Source organism: Mytilus californianus, unplaced genomic scaffold (genome assembly GCF_021869535.1).
Source record: "Mytilus californianus isolate M0D057914Y unplaced genomic scaffold, xbMytCali1.0.p SCAF_4, whole genome shotgun sequence".
Lineage (NCBI taxonomy): Eukaryota > Metazoa > Mollusca > Bivalvia > Mytilida > Mytilidae > Mytilus > Mytilus californianus.
In genome coordinates this window covers 120,501,048-120,514,492 of record NW_026262690.1, presented here as the reverse complement: position 1 = coordinate 120,514,492, position 13,445 = coordinate 120,501,048, and the positions used below count along the sequence as shown (strand labels likewise).

At 33.0% G+C, this 13,445-nt stretch overlaps 1 protein-coding gene across 1 annotated transcript in view; it reads right to left on the bottom strand.

Annotated features, from left to right (window-relative positions):
• Positions 1-4,761: 4,761 nt before the first annotated feature.
• Positions 4,762-13,445, bottom strand: part of LOC127699203 (glutaminyl-peptide cyclotransferase-like) — a 45,006-nt gene continuing 36,322 nt past the window's right edge. The window contains exons 4-7 of the mRNA XM_052202970.1: positions 12,702-12,860; positions 8,110-8,209; positions 5,718-5,852; positions 4,762-5,004 (exon numbers count right to left, since the gene is read on the bottom strand). Coding sequence (XP_052058930.1) covers positions 4,823-5,004; positions 5,718-5,852; positions 8,110-8,209; positions 12,702-12,860 — 576 coding nt within the window. The 3' untranslated portion in view covers positions 4,762-4,822. The remainder of the gene's footprint in view (positions 5,005-5,717; positions 5,853-8,109; positions 8,210-12,701; positions 12,861-13,445) is intronic.

Here is a 13,445-nt window from a genome sequence, read left to right as displayed (position 1 = left end):
TTAGAAATTGAAAGCAGCAAAAATGATATGCAAGACAAAATCTACAATTAAATGAACATGACAAAAATCTTAAATCTACCCTTTTAAACAGTTAGTGTCCTTAGATTACAATTAATACTATGTTTTGAATCTTTTCGTAAAGACTATAAAAGATAAAGGAAATTGCAAAAGTAGTAGCTAGATCGGATCTGCAAATAATCAAACACAGCCAAATACAAATATCAAAATGACATATTTTTGGTAGGTGAAAAGTAAAATAACAAAAATACCGACCTCCGAGGAAAATTCAAAACGGAAAGTCCCTAATCAAATGGCAAAATCAAAAGCTCAAACACATCAAACGAATGGATGACAACTGTCATATTCCTAACTTGATTCATGTTCTTAGACGTCTTCTGTTCCATTTATCAACAGTATTATTGATTCGATTGACCTCTTATTGTCTTCTTACTTTGTTATACAAATATACAACATTTTAGACAACGGTAGTTTCAATTGAGAATTGTTTGAGTTATAACATGATAGTCTAAATCGCTCATCTGGTCAAAATATACATAGTAATACTTGCATAATAGAATAACGACAAAAAATATTTACAAATTATTTATGCCACCCCATACATTCAAGTAAACTAGACATTAGGAATTCTTAATAGAAAAAAGTCAGCCTCATATTTGGACCAATTTTCGACAGCCCAGTAATCAGCACTTCTGTATTGACATGAAATGTCATTGATATGGTCATATGTATGAATTAACTGTTTTAAGACTTTGAATTGTTCCGAGACTAAAAGGAATTTCTACCCCAAGCATATATTACCTTAGTTGTATTTGGCAAAACCGTTCGGAATTTTGGGTTATATATAGCTCTTCAACTCCGTACTTGATTTGACGTTTAACTTATTTTATTGAAGCGTCACTGATGGTTCTTTTGAAGACGAAACTCCCATTTGCCGTATAAAATTAATATATAGCCTGGTTTATTTGATGAGTTTTTTTTTTATATTAACACTGATGAACGACTTCAAAGTAGGATCTATCAAATATTGTGACGATTCCACCTTTCCAATCATCAACTTCACATATCTCAGCCTTAATTATATATAAGTTATCCCTAGTCCGATTGTGTGGCGTTTATGTATCTAAATTGAAAGTTCATATTACACAAACTTAATCATCCCCAAGGTTGACTCTTGACGCTAAAACTGTTCCAGCATGGTTGAGGATTGATTACTTGTTAGTGTTTAAAATTTTGTTTAGCTCTTTTTTGGTCATCATGGCGGTAAGTTTTTATTGGTTCAGGAAACTAGATTTATACACAGAGAAAACAACCGACCTCGGTAGGTAAACTGGCAGTCATTGTCGCAGTCGAACGAACCTTGTCACGAGAGGGGTTCAAACTCACAATCCTCAGTGTTGACAAACTAGTGACAACTGTAGACGAAATTCTAAGTATATTCAACCACCGATGTCTTGAGTTGTGAGAAAGAACGACTGAAACGGCACTTTGCAAGTTTTGCAGACGCCATCATCAATTGATTAGCATAAAGAATGAGTCTGTGTCTTGACTCAAAAGAATATGTTACGGCTGAAAAATGCAATTTAAGGGCAATATGTCCCAAGTAGTCAATTAATAATTCTAGACATAGTCTTGTATTGTTGATTTGTATGCTGTTTAACACAGTCTCTTTAAAAAATAAAAAGAGGTTATGAAATACTAGACAGAAATGCTAAAACAGGTCAAAAATCGTCATTAAGGACAATAACTCCTACCCGACTAGAAATCAACTGACTGTTTGAATCAAAATGTTGTACTGCTGATCATTTCTGCTGTCTCAAATTTCTGTCAACACACACGTTCTAGCTCCTTTTGATTTCCTGTGATTCCTTTAGTTTTTGTTTGTTATCTTGATGTGTCTCCTCTGCATCATATTACGAGATTTGAACATCAGTAAACTACTATCGCCTTAATTCTAGTATTGGCATAAATATTGTTCAAGCATAATATAAATAAGAAGATGTGGTACGAATGCCAATGAGACAACTCTCCATCCAAGTCACAATGTATATAAGTTAACAATTATAGGTCAAAGTACGGCCTTCAACACGGAGCCTTGGCTCACACCGAACAGCAAGCTATAAAAGGCCCCAAAATGATTAGTGTAAAACAATTTAAACAGGAAAACCAACTGTCTAATCTATATAAAAAACGAGAAACAAGAAACACCTATGAACCACACCAACAAACGACAACCACTGAACAACAAGCTCCTGACTTAGGACAGGTGCATAAAAATGCAGCAGGTTTAAACGTTTTAACAGGCGCTAACCTTCAACCTAACATGATATAGTAGTGTAACATAACAACATACAAAGACACACTATAAAATATCAATTGAAATGGCCTAACTCAATCAAAAAGACATATTAACAAAAACAAGTACACATACACTAAACGAATAAGTTTGATCTATGACACAATATAAATACAATATTAAAACGTAGGTGCCTATATAACAGAAGTTACAGGTATTAATAAAAAAAATATGAATAAGAGTGTCAATAAGCCAACTCTATACTGGGACAAAATGGCGATAAATAAAACAACGTACCCAGGTAAATTTAAATATAATAATTTTGTTGTTAGGAGTAAGGAAATTTTTTTACAAAATTAATAAATTTGTTGTTCAGAGTACGAGTACAGAAGTAAAAATTTATCGTTATACTAAAATCTTATCAAAGGTGGTACATAATAGCTTGTATCAGATGGTATAACCTTATATTCAAACAAGTTTAAACTCAGCAATTACTTTCAACAACAGGTACTTTTAGCAAAATGTTGCCACTGATTAAATTTGTCTTAACAAACAAGCATCTGTTGTACTAAAATTATAGGCACGGTATCTTTGTCATCTTTTAACATCCATGGTATACATATATATTAAAAATGCCACAAGAATAGTGTGTAGGTAGGAGGCACTAAATCAGATTTCAGTAAAATAGCCCTGCAAAAAACCTTGCCGTAATCCTTAGGTAAAATAAAGTGCCTTAAATTTGACAATTTAAAGCCCATATTTCTGAAAAGGCAAATTGAGTTTAACCCCGCCACATTCTGTATGTGTCTGTCCCATGTCAGGAGCCTGTAATTCAGTGGTTTTCGTTTGTTGCTGTCTTACATATTTGTTTTTCGTTCATTATTTTGTACATAAATTAGGCAGTTAATTTTCTCGTTTGAATTGTTTTACATTTGTCATTTCTGGGCCTTTTATAGCAGACTTTGCCGTATGGGCTTTGTTCATTGTAGAAGGCCCTATGGTGACCTATAGTTGTTAATTTCTGTGTCAACTGGTCTCTTGTGGAGAGTTGTCTCATTGGAAATCATACCACATCTTCTTATTTTTATAAAATCATTCTTGTTCTTCAAATTCAATACAAACTAGAGGCTCTCAAGAGCCTGTGTCGCTCACCTGTATTTACTGATGCTTTGGAAATCATGTAAAATAAGGTTAAAATCATAATTAATAGTATTAGATATTAGATATTATAATGATATCTAAGATAATAACAAAAAACTGCAAAATTTTTGTAAAATTACTAACTCAGGGGCAGCAACCCAACAACGGGTCGTCGGATTTGTCTGAAAATTTCAGGGCAGATAAATCTAAATCTGATGAACATTTTTGCCACATGTCAGATTTGCTCTAAATGCTTTAGTTTCAGAGATATAAACCAAAAACTGCATTTTACCCCTATGTTCTAATTTTAGCCATGGCGGCCATCTTGGTTGGTTGGCGGGGTCATCAAACACAATTTTTTAAACTAGATACCCTAATAATGATTATGGCCAAGTATGGTTAAATTTGTATCAGTAGTTTCAGAGAAGAAGATTTTTGTAAAAGATTACAAAAATTTACGAAAAATTGTTAAAAATTGATTATTAAGGGCAATTACTCCTAAAGGGGTCGACTGACAATTTTGGTCATGACAACTTATTTGAAGATCTTACTTTGCTGAACATTATTGCTGTTTACAGTTTATCTCTATCTATAATAATATTCAAGATAATAACCAAAAACTGCAAAATTTCCTTAAAATTACCAATTCAGGGGCACCAACCCAACAACAGGTTGTCAGATTTGTCTGAAAATTTCAGGGCAGATAGATCTTGACCTAATAATCAGTTTTACCCTATGTCAGATTTCCTCTAAATGCTTTGGTTTCAGAGATATAAGCCAAAATCTACATTTTACCCCTATGTTCTATTTTTAGCCATGGCGGCCATCTCGGTTGGTTGGCGGGGTCATCGGACACATTTTTTAAACTAGATACCCTAATGATGATTGTGGCCAAGTTTGGTTAAATTTGGCCCAGTGGTTTCAGAGGAGAAGATTTTTGTAAAAAGCTAACGACGACGGACGACGACGACGACGACGGACGACAGACGCCAAGTGATGAGAAAAGCTCACTTGACCCTTCGGGTCAGGTGAGCTAAAAATGGCAACAAACACGTCAAGTTGGAAGTAAATTTCTAGTATAATACTTAAGTGAGGGCATGACATGTGAAAATTTTCCTTCAATCTGATGGCTTAAGTCCTATTACTCTGAAATGACAATAAAGGGAAAACTAACTTTTACCAATCCCAACTCAAAGTATACTCAAGTCAGTGGGCTTTGATTTGAGATCAATCAAATAAGTGTGCTACCATTCTGAACCAAACATGACAGGATTGTTCTGAGTACTGTATATATCTCAAATCAAATAACAAATAAACACTATTATTGACAAACATAACATAAATACTTTATGAAAAATATTAACAATTTTATTTCTTTTTTCTGCGACAGTTTGAATCGGTTGCATCTAATCTTAAATAATTAGCAACAAATGTCCTGAAGATTCTGTTGAAATTGTCAGTAACATCATAGTCTATAGCAGTTTCATCATCACCCATCGTGTGCCAAACACGTGGAAACGGACTAGATATCAGATGGAGAATTTTTACACCTTCAAAAGAAAACATATTAATATGATAGTTTTTATAATAATTCCTTACGATTGTGTCCTATTCCTGATTTCGACATTCTGACTGACTATGCTTTCACTTGGCTGAGTATGCATGCTAAGCAGGAGAAGCTTACCCTGTCAACGGACCAAGTCTTACTTATTTGAACAGTTCATGTGATTCCCTTAGTTTGTGTCTGTTATCTTGACTTGAATCTTCTAAATGGAATTCTGAGATTTTAACATTGGTATACTACTGTAATATGAATTGGGGCATCCATTTTGTATTTGATAGTTACAAAAAAGGTTGCTAGCAAACTCAGTTTGTGATTCAAAGTTATCAAATTAAATCCGACAAATATTCAGATACCATACTGTTGTAACGTGTGTGCTTAGAAGAACATAAATATAAGCTTGATTCCTAAATGACTGGGAGGAAGATCATCTTTTTTGTCTTTTTTTCATTTTGATGTATACCGGTAGAGTGTATTTATCTACTTTTAAAAGGTACAAAATTTGGTGGATTGTAGGAGAATTGTATTTTCCTGAACACTTGAATTCATGGTTTAAATAAAATAATCCATATTGACATGATAAACCTATAGAAAATTGAAGCAGTTAAACACTTCAATTCTTGATGACTATACCAATGGACTTTATACAAATTAGTACCATAAAAATCATAGTGAGTCCACAGTTATATAATTATATCTTACCTTTTCTAAGAAAAGGAATATGATCATCTTCAATTCCACCACCAAAGTAGGAAAATCTATTATCTGTTACAAATAATGGCGACCTCTTTCGTATACCTTCTTTATTCAAAAAATCTTTTTCATTTAGAACTTTTTCTGAAAAAAAGAGAATAAAAAATAACCAAATGATCTTTACCATTAATAGATCTAGATCCCCCCCCCCTCCCCCAAAAACAAAATAATTTCATAAAAACTTATCCTTTAAATAAACTTATTCTAAAAGGTTACCAATTCAACACTGTAATAAGAACATTAAATATTGTTTTTATTGGTACTAATATTGATTTTGTTATCAGTAAATTAAAAGCAAACTAAATATTATTGTTATATACGTATACACATTCATGGATCTACAATCTGTTGATACCTGTATCTTGGCATTGCACAAGATCATGTTTTTATCTGACTGTTAAAGTTGTCTTTACACTAAATCCATTGGATGTTGGATGTGTACGGATTGATAATTAAGTCTTAGATGCATGATTTTTTTTTATTAGTTTTTAGTGGCTTTGAACTAGCTGTCAGTAACTGCGAGTACTCTCAGATCTGTACTTAGTGTCTTTTTGTTGTTTGGATGTACAAGTACCCTGCCACGTCCACTTGTATTTGTAGTATTTGTATTTTTATCCATCTGATGAGTTAAGCCTCTTTCAACTGATTTTTATAGTTCGTTCTTATGTTGTACTGTTACACCACTGTCCCAGGTTAAGGGGAGGGTTGGGATCCCGCTAACATGTTTAACCCCACCACATTCTGTATGTATGTGCCTGTCCCAAGTCAGGAGCCAGTAATTCAGTGGTTGTCGTTTGTTTATGTGTTACATATTTGTTATTTGTTCATTTTTTGTACATAAATTAGGCCGTTAGTTTTCTCGTTTGAATTGTTTTACATTTTCATTTCTGGGCCTTTATAGCTGACTGTGTGGTATGGGCTTTTCTCATTGTTGAAGGCCGTACGGTGACCTATAGTTATTAATTTCTGTGTCATTTGGTCTCTTATGAAGAGTTGTCTCATTGGCAATCATACCACATCTTCTTTTTTATATATAAGGTTACAACTCATTCGACAGGCTCAATAAATTATAAAATATAAAACTTTAAAAAATATATGGGCTATATATCTTGATGGAACAGTTACCAAATCAAACAACAATAATAGAAGAATGTGTCTAAGGACATGAATGCCCCTGCTCAAGCTTTGCAATGAAAATGAGACAGATGGAATGAAAGACTGAAGGATGGAAAGACAGGAGGATGGAAGATCAAGGTTAACACATAATGCTCCCCTCGGGGAATAAAAAACAATTAAAAGGGAAAATATACTGTATTCGGCAATAGAACAGAAGTGTCATTGCTGATGTCACTCGGACATGATGATACTAGCAAGGAATTGAAGTTGGCATATTTGACCTGAAATAAACAATGATGAACAGTTGTCTCATTGGTAATCATGCCACAGCTCCTTACCTAAAATGGGTAAAATTAAATACAAGCAGCATTCTTACCCAAATAATTTTATCTCAAATAAAAATAATCTATAAAAAAAATATTGTAAGAAGAAAGGCTCTTGCTCATATTTAAATAGTAATAGTGAAAAGATATGTAATTGATGCTATTTTGGCATTTTTGGATGTTTGTTTTTTCAATGCAAGACGTTTTAAAGACTTCTAGTTAATATATAGACAAAATTAAATGAATTAAAAACAAAAATGTTTATACAAAAATTAAATAAAAGAAGAATGTGTTTGAGGACACAAATGCCCCTGCTCAAGTTTTGCAATTTTCCAAGTTCAAAAGGGGCATCACTCTAGAAAGGTAAATGACTAACAAGCCAAATTTGAACTCTGTTTGCGTGTTGTGGTTCTTAGCATTGTGTATGAGTTTCATAAAATTTGGATGAGGAAAACTGAAGTTAGAGTGCGGAAACTAAAATGGGATGGAGTGACAGACAGACAGAAGGATGGACATATGGTCAAGGGTAACATTTAATACCCCCTTTTGCTACGGCGGGGGCATAAAAATTAGATATCTGACACAGATCGTCTCATGTGAAGATCTACAAGATTTCAAAGGCCTACAATAACTTTTTATGTTGGAAAGCAAGGGGCCAAAAAAATGGCCTGATGATACATTATTCTTTGGTATGGTTTTAACCAATGTTTGATTATGATGATTGTTTCTTAATTAAATTAACTGGTCAGATATGAATGAATTTCAGAGGACTTCTTTGCAAAATTACTTGTGGTATAAACATTTCTAAAGCCTATTTAAATGAATTAATTGAGTATAAAAGGTTTTTTTTCAAAACCACAATCACATTACATCCATTACTGATAATAACAAAAAGCACTCACCAAGTTTCACTAAATTTTCAAATTCTTTTGATGTCTCTGGGAAAAAATTTCTGAATGCTACATCAGCTGACCCAATTAAATCTAACAACACAAGAAGTTTCTGGAAAAAAAGGTATAACAGTAAAACACAGAATGGTATATGAAAACTCATTTTTGTATGTCTGATTAGTTTCACTCCCCCAAAACTATGCATCTGTTAATCAATTTCTTTCAGATGTTTAATTCTACTCAACAGATCTTCAAACAAAACAATAGCTGTTGAAAGCAGAATTGCTCTGGTGAGAATCAGATAAATCTTAAACAAAAGTCACCTAAAGCAAGTTATTTCACCTGAGAAATATTGTTTTCAATTCTTAACAATTGTTCAAAAAGCTGTAAATTTAAACTCATACTAAAATGACCAATTGTAAAAAAAATTAGACAACACACTTACTGTTTTTATTGTAATGGAAAAGAAAGGGTATGATATAAAATTACTTTCTTTCATTCATACAATTTTAGGTCAGTCTTTTATACTGTCATGTGGGAAATTTTTCCGAGAGGTTTATTTTTAGCTACTTGCGTAATGAAGGTAAAATTGCAAAATAAAAAAAAAATTATGTAAATTTGAACTTTAAGAACAATTAAAATTATGGTCAGTAAAACGACACATAACAAATCTTGCAAACAAGTTTGGTCCAAGAAATAGCAAAGCTTAAATCTCTCCAAAAATGAATTTGTTTACTGCAGTACCTACAATTTTGAACCATGGACCTTCTCTGAGAAATTAGTAAATATCACATGCCAAATGACCAAACAAGAAAAGCTGTTAAATACTATCCCATGACATTGAATCGATCTTAACATTTACTAATTTACTATTGCAAAGTCAGCATTATTCAATAAACCATCCAGCATTGGGATAGATTTTGAAACCACTTAGTTCTCCCCTCCCCCCCACCCTCCCCCCAAAATAAAAATCCTCCCAACAAAAAAAGATCTGATCGTTCAATAGATATAATACTTTTTCAATATTACAGTATTCTGCAAGTTTGTACAGATGAAGTGTTCGGTGACCTGCACCCTTGGAGGTTTGGCAAGCGACCTTGCAACCTTATGTCTCATTTAAAACAACCTGTGACCTGCAACCTTTGAAAATTTAAAAACCATTCTTAAAAAATTACTTTTCCATTACAATAAAAACAGTAAGTGTGTTGTCTAATTTTTTTTTACAATTGGTCATTTTAGTATGAGTTTTAATTTACAGCTTTTTTTTACTTAAATTTGCTTAAAAGTGACGTTGCAACCTAAGAAGGGTACCCTACTGAAGCCCTCACTATGCTGTTAAGGAAAATTTTAAAGAAATGTGTGTCCTTTTCTAAGCAGCACAGCTTCTGTACATGAGTATTTTTAAAGAGGTCTTTTTCAGGATAATGAAAAAATAAATACATCTAAAGATGTCGACTCAGTTCTATCTTTAGTGTCCTTATCAGCCAAAAAAATATTTCCTCAATTTCAATATCGTTAGAAGTGACTGCATATGGGTAAGATAACGAGCCAATTAAATATAGAATGCAAATAAACCATCAAAAAAGATCAATAAATCAATTATGATACACATAAACAAAAAGACAAATATGAACAAGAAATGATTGTAACAGGATGCTGTTACGAAGACTCCCAAACGAAGCTCCCATAATTCGTAATTTCCAGGGTCGCCTGACATTGGGCAAAGTCCAGTGAAAATTGGTTTGGTCCAGTAAAGTTATATGCATTAGTGATGCCTGGGGACAAACCCTGTATATCATTCAATCACTTGGCATGACAAACCAGAATATATATGGTTTAGGGGTAGGGATCTCGACCATTTACAAGATATTAGAACTTTCTCAAATGGCAGGGGGTCAAGATGACCCCTGGGGACTAACCCTGTATACCATTCAAACCATCTTAGCATGACAAACCAGAATATATATGGTTTAGGGGTGGGGATCTTGACCACTTACAAGATATTAGAACTTTCTTAAATGGCATAGGGTGGGGGTGGCCTCTGGGGACTAACCCTGTATTTCATTTGATTTGTTTTATCATGACAAACCAGAATATATATGGTTTAGGGGTGGGGATCTCAACCATTTACAAGATATTAGAACTTTCTCAAATGGCAGGGGGTCGGGATGACCCCTGGGGACTAACCCTGTATATTATTCAAACCATCTTAGCATGACAAACCAGAATATATATGGTTTAGGGGTGGGGATCTTGACCACTTACAAGATATTAGAACTTTCTTAAATGGCATGGGGTGGGGGTGACCCCTGGGGACTAACCCTGTATTTCACTTCATGTGCTTTATCATGACAAACCAGAATATATATGGTTTAGGGGTGGGGATCTCGACCATTTACAAGATATTAGAACTTTCTCAAATGGCAGGGGGTCTGGATGACCCCTGGGGACTAACCCTGTATATCATTCAAACCATCTTAGCATGACAAACCAGAATTGTATGGTTTAGGGGTGGGGATCTCGACCATTTACAAGATATTAGAACTTTCTCAAATCGCAGGGGGTCGGGATGACCCCTGGGGACTAACCTTGTATATCATTCAAACCATCTTAGCATGACAAACCAGAATATATATGGTTTAGGGGTGGGGATCTTAACCACTTACAAGGTATTAGAACTTTCTTAAATGGCAGGGGGTGGGAATGACCCCTGGGGACTAACCCTGTATTTCATTTATTGCGAACCCAATGAAAGTTTTCCACAGTGCCATCTCTATCTTGACCAGGTATTTAAACTTTTGCAAGTTCACCTGTCCTATTGAGTAAATACAATAGCTATTGTTCTCTGTGTAGTTTATTCTCTGGGACCTTTAAATTTCTTCTAAGAGAAATCTATCATTCATTGATTAAATTACCTCAGTAAAAAAATGATCTTATATGTAGACAAAAATACTTTTTTTTATACTCATTAACTGCGTGTGATGATGTAGTTATTCAATATTAATAATATATATTTTCATTCAGTTTAATATAAACATTGATTCAATCATAAAAAGTTGATTTCTGACAAAACTTTCAACATTGTTCCTTTTAAAAAAAAGATTGTTTGACATGAATAAGAACTTGAAAATAATGATGTTTCAAATTAAGATCTTCTTAAATGTATTCTATAACTAAACAAAAAAAAAATCAAATTTCAATAGGAACATTGATAAAACTTTTGTTAGAAATTAACTGAATGAAAATATATTATTAATATTGAATAAATACATCATCACACGCAATTAATGAGTATAAAAAAAGTATTTTTGTCTACATATAAGATTTTTTTTTTACTCAGGTAATTTAATCAATGAATGATAGATTTCTCTTAGAAGAAATTTAAAGGTCCCAGAGAATAAACTACACAGAGAACAATAGCTATTGTATTTATTCAATAGGACAGGTGAACTTGCAAAAGTTTAAATACCTGGTCAAGATAGAGATGGCACTGTGGAAAACTTTCATTGGGTTCGCAATAATGGGTTTTATCATTTAGAACATTTTCAATTAAAAAGATTGTGTCTATCACAAACGGTTTTCAATTTATAATCATTTGAAAATTTAAAAAAATAAAATCCCATAGGGTTCTATAGTAAAACCCTCTTTTCTTTTTGCCCCTCAAAGTACCCCTTTATAAACCCCATTGCACAAACAAAACCCTGATTGCACCACTAGACATGTTAGTCTAACATATTGTGAAACCCTAAATTAATCTGACAAGCGGTTTTGGAGAACGGGTGCGGACAAGTTCAAATTTAAAAGCGGCAGAAGAGGAAGAGGAAGAATAATAATAATAATAATAACTGAGCAAAAACAATAAGTCTTCCCAAACTTCGTTTGGGAGACTTAATTAAACATGATTAGATGTACATGTATAAATTCAGAATTTTTTTCTGGATTTATTTATATGGTATATATATATAACTTAACAGTTAAATTTTGTTCTTCATGGTTTGATATATTTAAGGAAAGTTTAAGTTTTAGAAATGCTTGTTTAATCCAGTCTGTCTTAAGTCAGAAATTTCATTAATTAAAAGTTTGTCACTGTGAATGTAATTTTGTTTGATGATTCTAGAGTTTTATTTTTATTTTTAGTTTTATTTTTCAGTGACTAGCAGATGCTCATCCAGAATTTTCAGTTCACTGATGTGTCGCATTTTTTTACTTGCTTTATGCCAAAAAAAAGGTACTTTTCCAAACTGCTTTTCACACAATCAATGAGACCTTCTGTAATTTGACATGGGAGATAACTCATGTTGCCCTGATATATGTATTTATCAATCTGGTGTTCACTCAGGTAGAATCTTGGTTTTTCTCTTTGAATTCATTAAGATCTTGTCTAGACTCAGGACAAATCAGAACTTGTGAAATACATTAGTTGCTGATACACTGGTAAATCCCTCTGGAGACTTGCATTCCTAGAAGAATATGACAAAAACTGGGAAGTATTCTATGTCCTTTGATGCTTTTTGTTATTTTGATTTTTTTTCTTCTTCATGGCTCTCTAACTTTTTGCCTCTAGATTTCAATAAACATAGAGGAATAATACTACTAAAACTTACAATTGTTTGTAAATTATTTTTTGTTTGTAAATTACGATCAGTAGTTTTTTGCCATTTATCAGCCAGATGTCTGGCTCCGTACAAAGAATCTGTTTCTGTCCATTGATTGTAAGCCTCTTCACCATCAAAAAATACAATCTGTGGAGTAATGTCTGTTTTCTGAAATTAAATATATTTTCTTGCTTAGTATACATCATTCCGGTAATAGTCCTTCTAAAATTACATTTTTATCCTATAAAGGAATATGCCCCAAGGCCTTATATCTCAGCAATAATTAAAAAATCGGTTGAAACATCCATGGCATCAATTTATTCTCAGAACTCAGTGGAAGAACTACATTCTATAATACATGCACTGATATATAAAAAATAATGTTACCATTTTTGACTTTTGTTCCTTTTAAAACGGAAATCCATTTTATCCTAGAAACTAAAAGGTAGATTAAATCTGATTAAAAACACAAATACGGGTAGTTATATATGAAATCTAGAGAAAAGTATATGATAAAGTCTATCTGAATTATTTTTGCAAAGAATTCCCCTAAACCCCTAAAGCCAGTGCTAAAGACCGTCTTAAGTTAACTTGCAGTGAGGTGAGACAGTCTTACATGTTCAGTAATGTAAGTTAATCTCATTTTGAAACATGTGCAAGAAAATTTCAGATATTGATTAAATGGAGTAATGCAATGAGGTGAGATGTTTTTTTTTGTTTTTTTTGTTTTTGCTCCTTGTTATAGGCCGCACT